The sequence below is a fragment of the Chenopodium album genome, chromosome 15, assembly GCF_948465745.1.
Source record: "Chenopodium album chromosome 15, dcCheAlbu1.1, whole genome shotgun sequence".
Taxonomy (NCBI): domain Eukaryota; kingdom Viridiplantae; phylum Streptophyta; class Magnoliopsida; order Caryophyllales; family Amaranthaceae; genus Chenopodium; species Chenopodium album.
Genome location: NC_137848.1, coordinates 9787607 through 9798539, shown reverse-complemented (window position 1 = coordinate 9798539; position 10933 = coordinate 9787607). Strand labels below are relative to the sequence as shown.

The 10933-nt window shown below is 34.6% G+C and overlaps 1 protein-coding gene across 1 annotated transcript; it reads right to left on the bottom strand.

Annotated features, from left to right (window-relative positions):
• Positions 1–1083: 1083 nt before the first annotated feature.
• LOC145582904 (putative transcription factor PosF21) lies at positions 1084–9141 on the bottom strand. Its single transcript, XM_081639954.1, has 4 exons — positions 8315–9141; positions 3446–3578; positions 3119–3203; positions 1084–1613 (listed from the first exon to the last, which is right to left on the bottom strand). Exons 1-4 carry the CDS (start codon positions 8884–8886, stop codon positions 1249–1251), a joined length of 1155 nt encoding a protein of 384 aa, XP_081496080.1. The 5' UTR covers positions 8887–9141; the 3' UTR covers positions 1084–1248.
• Positions 9142–10933: the final 1792 nt, after the last annotated feature.

The window sequence follows — 10933 nt, the reverse complement described above, 5'->3', positions numbered from 1 at the left end:
AATACACTCCTAGTTTATACCTTGGTTTGCTATTCTTTTGCACTTATTTCTCAAGAGTTTTTTTTTTTTCTTTTTTTTTTTTTGTTATTTTTTTCCTAATAAATCCTCGTAAGAGTTGTAACTGTTGTTGGCTATTTTTTTTTTGACGAACTGTTGGCTAATTTACCTAGTAGATAAAAAAGTTTATTCATGTTACCTTACTCTTATCCTCCGCCATCCTCTCCACCCCCCACCCTCACCAGACACCTAGACCCCCCTCCTCCCCTGTGCTGGTGCCAGCCCCCCTCCCCCTCCTCCTGAACCACCACTCCCCCACCCCGAATTCCCCCTCCCTCCCGCCCGAATCCCTTAATAAAACCCTCCCCCGCTACTTGTATAACAATATTAACCAGCTTAGCACTTTCCAACAAAATAAATTTAAAATTAAATACATCTAGAATATGGTCAATTATGTTAACATGCACAATCTTTTTTTACAGAAGTTAAAAATTAATACAAAATTAAACAATAAACATCAAGCTGAGCTTCAAGCTCTTACCAACTATCAGCCAGCAAGCAAGTAGCCTTCCTCTACAAAGTATGGAAGTGTAAATAAAACAACAGCAAATAGAGGAACTAAGGCCAGCAAATGTTGTTTCCGTCCCCTTCCTTTCTATCAACTAGTACAAAATCAGTAAAAGCTTGGAATAATCTCCAAGCATGGAAACTTGATTGCAGAAAGAATTCTTCAAGTGCCTTCATAAGTGCAATCTGTAAGATCAAAATTTACCTGTTCTTATCAAAATTTGTTAAATGATTAGTGATTAATGAACTAAGCTAGAATAAAGCTTAGACCAGCTAGAAGCTTGTTTACAATGAATGAGTTAACTATAAAATATCAATACCCAACACATGCACCCTACACCGGACTTCAAACCACTCCATCACTACCCACTCCTGCTATCAACTATGTAGATATATAGAGCATTTCTCTCAACTCTTTTACGACATCCATCTAAAGATAATAACTCCAAAACAATTCCGAAGCATGGATAAGATAAAGCCTACATCATCTCACCCAAAGACCAATCACAATACCCACAATGCCTACAAACAATTTTTACCTGTAGTTTTTCAACTGTAGCTGTAATTTTACTACAAACAATATAAACTTGTATAGAGACTACATAAACAACTCAAAAGTTATCCCTGCTGATGTAATTTTACTATATTGAACTCGTTGCAGAATAACTCCATGCCTTATGACCTTTAATCCTTCGATGCTCCAGAAATGGGATCTGATGCATTCTCTTTGGATAATGACATTGATGACCTCATTTTGAAATCACCAGAATGCTGAGACATCTGGGTTGGTTCTTGATGCTGCAATTGTTGCTGCTGGAGCTGATGCAGTTGATGCTGTTGATATTGTTGCTGCTGCTTTTGAGAATGAAGCTGTAGCTGTTGAAACTGCTGTGCAGTTATCAGAGTATGCATTGCCTGGTTGCTTGGGTAAAACGGCTGGTTGGCTGCATAGGAAGCCGGAAAGTTCATCATAGGCCCACTATTGGACATAGCTTGACCAGTCACCAATTTTAAATGCTGAATCTCCTCTTTCAGAGCTTCATTTAATGCTGCATTAGTCCAGAAAATCATAAAACGAAATGTTATTGTTCAAAGAAATAAATCAAAGCAACAGAACAGAGCTCATTGATTGATAGGGTATCATTACTATGACAGCCCATAAAATTTAATTAAACTAAATCAGTTCATCTATTCCCCAGTTGTCAGAGCTCAGAGGTGACAAGGCTCAGAGTACAAACCTCATCACAACCTTCTATGGGGGCTGTTAGGATAGGGACTTCAGATTCACAGGAACCAATGAAAAGGACTCAATACCTAATGGAATCTCATACCACAAGAATAATTATCCTCCCTCAAGGGCCTGAGCCCTCTATATGGAATTCCCACCACCCCCCATCTTGTGATTATTCTTCATTCTCATCACAACCTTCTATGGGGGCTGTTAGGATAGGGACTTCAGATTCACAGGAACCAATGAAAAGAACTCAATACCTAATGGAATCTCATACCACAAGAATAATTATCCTCCCTCAAGGGCCTGAGCCCTCTATATGGAATTCCCACCACCCCCCATCTTGTGATTATTCTTCACTCTACACTGCAGCCACAGTTGCGTAATGATTCTTCCACAAATAAAATAGGCCTAAAGCCAAAAAAAAAAGATACGGTTTTATCGTTTGGTAAATATTGAGGTTCAAAATTTCAGAATTTGAATGCATTAAGAGGTCAATCGGTGGCAACCAGCAAGGACTGACCATCAACGGTCAACTCTTGACTCGAAAAAGACCCAACATTTTGCTTCTCATCTCATAATTTAAATCCAGGAAAAATGTCCAGATTTAGTGTCCATGAATTTGAGGACAAAGGAGTGAGTTGAAGGGCTGTATTGCAACTCCGCTGTAAGATCTGTATTCTGTAACTACCTAACTAGCAAGTCCTTAAAACATAATTCAGACCATAACAGAATGAACAAGTCCAAGCAGAAACATAGATCCTATTGACAAGAAAACCCATAAGACACTCTATTGACGTACTGTGTAAGACAGCATTAGTAATAAGGGCTGACACTTTTTTTTTTAAGGTAAGGAGAATCCCCTAGCAAGTAGGGGGAAATTAGGCATCCCACTAGCATGGGGTGAGAATCGAACCCCTCTCACAGCGGTGAAAGGAAGGCCTCAACCACTAGACTAATCTTGATTCTCCATAATTGCGGACACATGGTCATATGATTCTTAGGGCTTTTAGCAATGTATACCCATATATACAGCCAATTTAAGACACTAAAAAAAAAGTCCAGAATATGAGTAGTCTTCTCCATCACAACAATATAGTACATATATCTGCCAATAAATGATAGAGAAAAGCTGCTGCTAAGTGAAATTAAGCTTCATCAAAAACTGTTGATTCTCTCATTTGCTAAAACACCTACAGAAATTTACATAAATGACTCTCCTTGACTTCAAAATATTAACCTCTATATAATTTAAAGCCGTCCAAAACTAAGCAATACAGATATTGGATGAGAGGAATGCATTAAGCAAAGATGGGTTCTTACCATCCTGCAAGTGAACCTGCTGCTCCATTGTTTGCAGACGCAGCTTCAACTCACTGTTCTCAGCATTAAGGCCATTTGTATCTCTCTGTAGAGTAGTAATCAATTCGCCAATATTAAGAGTTCACAAGAGAGGAAAGAAAAATGCATCAGCTTGAAAAAAAAAAAAAAAAAAAAAAAAAAAAAAAAACAGGTCTAGATAAAAGTTAAGACAATTATAGTTGAGGCAAAACGCAATGAAAATGAAGTAAACTAGCAGAACCGATTGAAAGCTGCAGTGTATATTTAAAAAACTGCCTCTTTAACAAATTCACCCAAATGACCTATTACCTGCAGCAGGGTCAACTGAGCAGACAAAGAGGTAGCCTCAGTTTGCAATGTTTGGACTTTGCGCTCTAGCTCAGCAATGTATCTCATCTTCCTTTCCTTAGATCTTGCAGCTGACTGCCTATTAGCCCAGATTCTACTCAAGCAAAACAAAGTAGAGACAATAATTAAAGTGAAGAATAACAGTCAGATAATTTGTCCTAGTTGCAATTGCAGCAAAAATGTAGAGCACATTATAGCCATAAAAGTTATAAAGAAGTTAAAGTCCCAAAAGACTTCAGTACTAACATATTAATCATCAAATGCTCTTTGATCCAATGCAACCCAAGAGCCCCAGATACAAAAAAATTATGTGGCCATACATACATAATAGCATTTACTCCCTCCGTTTCGCATTAGTTGCAACACTTACCATTTTCGGCCGTTTCATACTTCCTCCGTTTTTTTATAGTTGCAACAATTTGACTTTTACACTATTCACTTATTTCACTTTGACTAGCTTTAACGATTTATGCTTAAGTAAAAATATAGTCATGTGGGATCTTGTTAGATTCGTATCGATTTATACAATATTAATATCAAATGTTTATAATTTTTACATATTGGTAATTAAAGATATGAACGATTGAAAACATACATTGGCAAGCGTGAAAAGAGAAGTGTTGCAACTATAAAAAAACAGAGGAAGTATTAGTTACCACACTACTATATTTGGAAAGGACCCACCATTATTTTATAATTTCTCTCTCCTACCAACCCCACTTTCACAAATATTTTATTATTTCTCTTTCCTACCAACCCTATCCATATTACTTTTTTTTATTATTTCTCTTACTAACAATACTTTATATTATAAGTCTATAAGCCTAGTCTATAATTTTCTTAAACTATGAGCCAAGCCTACTATTGCAACTAATGCGAAACGGAGGGAGTATACAACATATAACAATCACATTAGAATAATTATCAGCAAACAGCATCGCAAAACCTCAACAATAACTTCAAATTGAGTTTAAGCAGAAATTACTACTCCATACCCACTCTCCCTAAAAAAATAGAGAATTGAACAACGATTTTCTTTAAAATCCAATGAGACACAATAAGGTGAAACCTTCCTGAATTAGATTTCGAAATTTTTTACTCTCCTGAACTCCAACAAGTCAAAAATTTATCCAGAAAGGAGTGACACAACATGATTAAGCTAAAAGAAAGAAAACTTGGGCGATGTACATGTGCAACAAATGGGAGAAAATTGAAAGCAGCAACCATATAAACTTCTTACAAGTCCTAAAAAGCATGTTGTACATTATACAAAATGGACAAATCAAAACAAAACCTTGCTTGAGTTGATTTCATATCTTTTGGCATTGCTAATAAACAAAATAATTTTTTTCGTCTAGCTATTTGATTGAGTAGAAGAACCTAGCATTGGATAAAAAAAACTATGATAATAGAAGCCTTTATATCCCTTGGCAACACAAAATTAACGCATGTCAAGATTACGCTATAATGGCAGGGCTATCATATATGACAAAAATTTGCAATGATCTTTATAAAAAATCAGGCATTCACATTTTACATGATATTTTATGGCAAGTAGAACGATAAGATTGCCATGCCATTTATAACAGATATCCTGAATGAGAGCATGCCTTTTAGGTGGTTAAAAGTAGCCATTCAACTTTTAATTAGGACTCTATACTACACGATTATTTTGCACCCCTCTCAGCGAGGTTAGTTTAAAATCCCCTATTTTGAGTAATGTTAAATGCCTGGACTGATACTCAAAAAAAGAGTGTATGCATTATTCATCAGCCAATACCTTTCAGGAACTTGGACCATATTTTATCTACTACGTATGTGTTAATAGGAATAGACATACAAAATCTGAAAGCAATACACCTTGTTCTCCTCAGGCTACCCTATTCTCTCAACTATAATAGCCTACCAAACTATTTCAAGATGGTAACTTTGACCATGTACATTTAATTATCTATTAGTAAAGATATTAAAAATGAAAATCTAAAATGAAAGTAATTTCTTCAAATTTTATTTTATTACAACATATGCTTTCAATAAAATTGTAAAACACGTTTTCCACATTAACACCTTTTTAGTTTTCGAATAGCAATTTTTTATTATAGTTTTTGCCTATTGATAATTGAAGATATTGATATTTTAAGTTATGCATGGGCAAACATGCCTAAAAAAACGTGTCAATATGAAATGCAAAAAGTATATGAATATTGTTAAACTAAAAGTGTTGCAACTATTCTGCAATAGAGGAAGTTTTAAAAAAGAAATTTCAAAGTCCCTTAATCATAGGGATTGAATCATGCATGCACTGTACGGGTTTCAGCACATGTATTTACTTTCATCAAAGTAGGGGAATTTAAATTAACTTTGCAGAGAGGTATGCAAGATACTCGTGTGGAGCAAGTGGAGAGAGGGCTGCAATATAGTCGTGAGGAGTAAATAGTCCTAATTGAAAGTTGAATGCATACTTCTGAACCATCCAAAACACTTAAATGCATGCCTTTTGTAATAAATGACGTGGAAATAATAGTTTTGGAACAGATGAAGCACACATCAATAAGAATGACCCGTTAAGTTATGAAACAACTACTTGCCTAAAAACTTATGCTAACCAATTCTCTTGAGCCCACTCCTCATGAGTTAACCACATTTTGGAGCATGCAAGCTAGATTATGGTTCATAGAGGACTATCCTATTCATTGGTCTAAGATTTGAGTTCCAATTTTTAAATTCAAATTTACAATATCCCACACATTATTGTACAACCCCCTTCCCCTCTTTTGGCTAAGATTTTAAGTTTTTCCTAAGTATCAAACTATCAAGTGTGCGGTCTATTCAACTCATACTAACAAATATGCTATGCAATCAAATTGTACTACATATTTCATGTAGGTCCTAAGTCAAATGAACATGAACAGAAATTTTACCTATAAATTTATAGAAAAAGATTGTCCCGTTACCATTCACATATGAAATAATGGATGTAGGGGATTTCAAGAAAGTAAAGTCATAGATACTCTTATATTTGCTCAATCAATCACGTACGAATAAAATCTAAACCTACATCCTCGTGTACGAATAAAATCTAAACCTACATCCTCGTGCTAATAAAACACATTAAGATGTAAGACATAATCTTCTGGATACAATAAAGAATACCATATAATTAAATCTTCATAGTGCTCTTATGGAGTCCAATGATTCTGATTCGAATTGCCCTTAACTTTGTTTCCATTCATAATGCTATATCCAGCAAAATGCCAACTATTCCTTCATTTACTTTGCCATCAAGGATTCACCCAACCAATTCCCTATACTAGCCTATCCACCTATCCATCATGTTATGATAATAACTAGTTAATACCCAAGCCATCGGATTTTTTAGATGAATATAGTATAAGGTTAAATATACTACTTGTAGAATTAGATGATATATAACAGGTAATCAATAGCTATTTTTTTAATTCTTATTAGGAAATACTTTATATATTTTATGTAAGCCAATATTTATTTTACTAAACAGGAAAAAAAAAACATAAAAAAAAAAAAAGGTTTTACAAGGAATCATAATATTATAAAAATACACACTATATAATTTGAGTCATTCAATAATTAATATGTAGTAGATGGACAATATAGTGTTATCGTGCTTTCTAGAAATATATAAACTAAAAATTAATTAACAAAAAAATAAGAGGGAAAATTTCCTCCAAAAGGTTTCACTTTAGTATATAGTATAGATTTCAATGATGGTTTGGGGAGTGCAAAGGGCCCCAAATTTGGATATATCAATATTAGTTTCATAATTCTATGTAGATGTAAAGCTGGTATTATGGTTTGATGCTCCATTATTATTTGTGAGATCATGGGTTCAAATCCTTAACCCATAAATCATTTTTTTATATATAATACTTCTATTTCACCACCCAAACTCCAAAAATCATGCAATATTTCGGTTTTTTTAAAAAATAATTTTAAACTTTCATTTTCCAATTTAATTTCTAATTTTTTTATCCCACAATTTCTCAATTTCATTCTAGTTCCCAAAATCTTTCTATCTTCCAAAATTAATCAAAATCTCAAAAGTTAAAATTTCTTATTTTCAACATTTTTTCGAAATCTCTATCATGATCGAAATTAACTTCACCATTTTTATAACTTATTAATTTCTAACAGTTAAATTTATCTTAAGATGGAATTGATGACTAAACCATTGTTTATCTCCCAAAGTGGGTATTTAATTTATTGTATAGAGGCCCAGGTCCCACAAGAATTATGCCATCGTAGCCCCTGAATAAATTGGCTTAAGGTGTGACTTAATTGTAATACGATGTATAAAACCCTTATTGGTAAAATAATTACATTCTACTACAAGTTCAAGAGCCAGACAATACTTTCCAAATAGAGCTCACCCCAATAATGTCTCTCATTAAATTACCAAAATCATTATATGCTCATAAAAGCTGGACAACATACCATAATTGTATATTCACAAAATATGAATTACCGGCTCTTAATATAAATCACAAATCAAACCATAATCAAGTTCTGATACTTGTTCAACACATTACCATGTAAAATATATCATCAAAGCAGCCTAGAAGAAGGCATTTCCATGGAATTTATCATGCCTAAACAGAAACAACAAGAACTAACCAAAACATGAAAGAAAACAATATTTCAAAAATTGGGCAATTCTAAAGCAAAACTCTCACATTTCACCAACATTTTAAATTGAGCAATTAATAAACATCCAAAATCCAAAACTTTCTACTAATCAAACAAAACAATTAAATAAATAAGGCAACAAATTGACAAATTCCCAAGACCAATTACCTCTTAGCACGCTTAGGATCAATAAGAGCAAGCTCTGCAAGCTTAGCAGCAGACATTGCCTTCTTAGCATCAGCATGAGAACCCTCATCACCCCCAGGAACAAGCATTTCCGGCTTAATCGACGTCGTCCCATCCATTGATTGACTATGCTGATGCCTCGCCCTCGGCCTCTCACTCCCGCCCCCGGATACCGCCTTTTCCGCTACCGCCCCAGACGAACCCTCCCCAATCTGAAACGCGGAATTCGCCGAAGTCGCCGAATTCACCTTGTCCATATCAATGTACATAGAAAACAAATCCTCCTCCGTTTCATCCGACAATGACGGGCCATCGGGCCCACCTCCGACAACACCAAGATCACTGTCGAAGCTAATATCATCAGGAAGAGTAAGAATCTCGGAATGTGCTCTTCTATGACCCATATTTTTCGGCGGATTATCCGGCATTCGACTCAAATCATTGCTAAACGACGTCGTTTGCGTTTGCGTTTGCGACGTTGTTGAAGAGGGAGAAAACGTCGAGAATCTTCCCGTCGGCGGTAATCCGGCGCCGCCGAGCTGATCCTTGTCCATTAATGCAGAATTTCGAAACCCTAAATTATCGATTTTGGGGAATGAAATAAACCCTAGAAATCATTCAAATTAGGGGAAATGATTGATTGAAGGTGAAATTAGATCTAAGAAAACGAAAATTTAATTAAATTTAAAAAGAATTCAGGGAAAAAAAAAAAAAAAATAGAAGGTGAGAGATCTGTGATGTTAGCAAGAAAGAAGAAATGGGAAGAAAAGGAGATTACGTTGGCAAAATTCGAACTTTTTTGAGGAGAGAGAAACCGAAAGAAAATGTAGACAGTAGACTTTTTCTGTAGAATATGATGGCCACCTAGATAATATAATACTATTTTTTTTTTTTAAGATGGATAATATCTATTGTAATACTTCTTCCGTTTTTTTTAGTTGACATTATTTGACTTTTACACTATTTACACGGTCACACCACACGCTTTGACTCGCTTTTGTGATTTATGGATACGATAAAATATAGGAAAATTTACAGATAAGATCCTTTTAACTGGTCGACCTAGTGAGGAAGGCCCTTTTATAAAAAAGGTGGCGCTAAAGGTCCTTATATGGAGATTGGGTTGTGAGGAGGGTCCGTTGATTAAACTCCGGTGTTGACCAAAATTTTTCCACTAAAGAAAAATCACGTGCACAGCACGTGACCACTTTAATGGCCCTTTTTTTTTCTTTTTTTTTTTCCCTTTCTCTCTTCTTCCTCTATTTTTAGTTTTCTCCCATTTTTCCCTCTTATTGAACCCTAATTTGAGAATAATATTAATCCCAAACTTCAATTCTTATCCTAGAAATTACAATTGAAGGCATTCAACGCGAGTCGAACAAGGGTAAGTTGACAATCCCACTTCAATTTCAAGTTTACTTTACCAAATTGAAATTTATCTTTATTTGTTGTACCAAATTCACTTCTTAGCCTCAGTAATGTCCTCATGAACATAAGTAGCAATCATGTCATCATCACTCTCATCTTCAAAATCCAAATCACCCAATACCACATCATCATCTTCCTCTCCATCACTCTCAATAATAGGATTTTCATCAATATCATCACTATGTTGTGGAATGGATTCAAGAGAGACAAGTGGTTGTTGAGTGTATTTGAGGACCAACTTCCTTTTTTTTTATTATTTGTTTTTTTTGTTCTGTGTTAAAGAAGGGCTAGGTATGTTTATGAATTGAGGGAAAAAGGGAAAACCAAGGGAAAAAAAGGAAAAAGGAAAAAAAAATAATAAATAACTTAAGTTGTCACGTGTTGTGCACGTGACTTTATTTGGCCGGAAAATTTTGGTCAACGGACCCTCCTCACAACCCAATCTTCATATAAGGACCTTTAGCTAGAGGTGGTAATTTGGGTCAGCAGGTCAGATTCGAGTTAGATTTCGGGTCAATTTTAGGTTGTGCTTAGAAACTATCAAAAATAGTTTAAAACTTAATATTATTACGATATATGAAATTTTGGTTAAATTGGGTCGAATTCGGGTTGTTCGGGTTCTGTTCGGGTCGGGTTCGGGTTTCTCTCAGTAAGTTCGGGTCGGGTTAGGGATTGCTAGCCCTACCTTAAGCGCCACCTTTTTCACAAAAGGGCCTTCCTCACAAGGTCGACCACTTAAAAGGACTTTCCTCGCAAATTTTCCTAAAATATATTCATGTGGGATTTTATTTGAATCGTTTCAATATATATTTTATTAATATGCACTTTTTATAATTTTACAATGTTGATGATTAGAGATATTAATCGTTAAAAACATGTGTTGGCAAGCGTGATAATAGAATGGTGTCAACTAAAAAAACAGAGGAAGTATATAAAGAGAAAGGGCATCTTGGGTGATAAATTTGTGTTTTCCCAAAATGCCCTTCTTAATATTAAAAATTACTTCTCCTATTAAAAATTAAAAGTTAAATTTTATTTTAATAACAAAAAAAAAAAAAAAAATTCTTTTATTTTTAATTATAAAAAAAAATTGCTCTATGCCTTCATCATAATTCTTCCACGTTGTAAAGCAATTAACTTTAATGTATCAATTAAATTGACAGTTACCATATA

Coding starts and splice junctions, on each gene's coding strand:
- LOC145582904 (XM_081639954.1), bottom strand. CDS start 8,886: ATGGACAAGGATCAGCTCGGCGGCGCCGGATTACCGCCGACGGGAAGA. Junction 3,579..8,314: donor GATCCTAAGCGTGCTAAGAG/GTAATTGGTCTT, acceptor TTGCTTGAGTAG/AATCTGGGCTAATAGGCAGT. Junction 1,614..3,118: donor GCAGGTTCACTTGCAGGATG/GTAAGAACCCAT, acceptor GGACTAATGCAG/CATTAAATGAAGCTCTGAAA.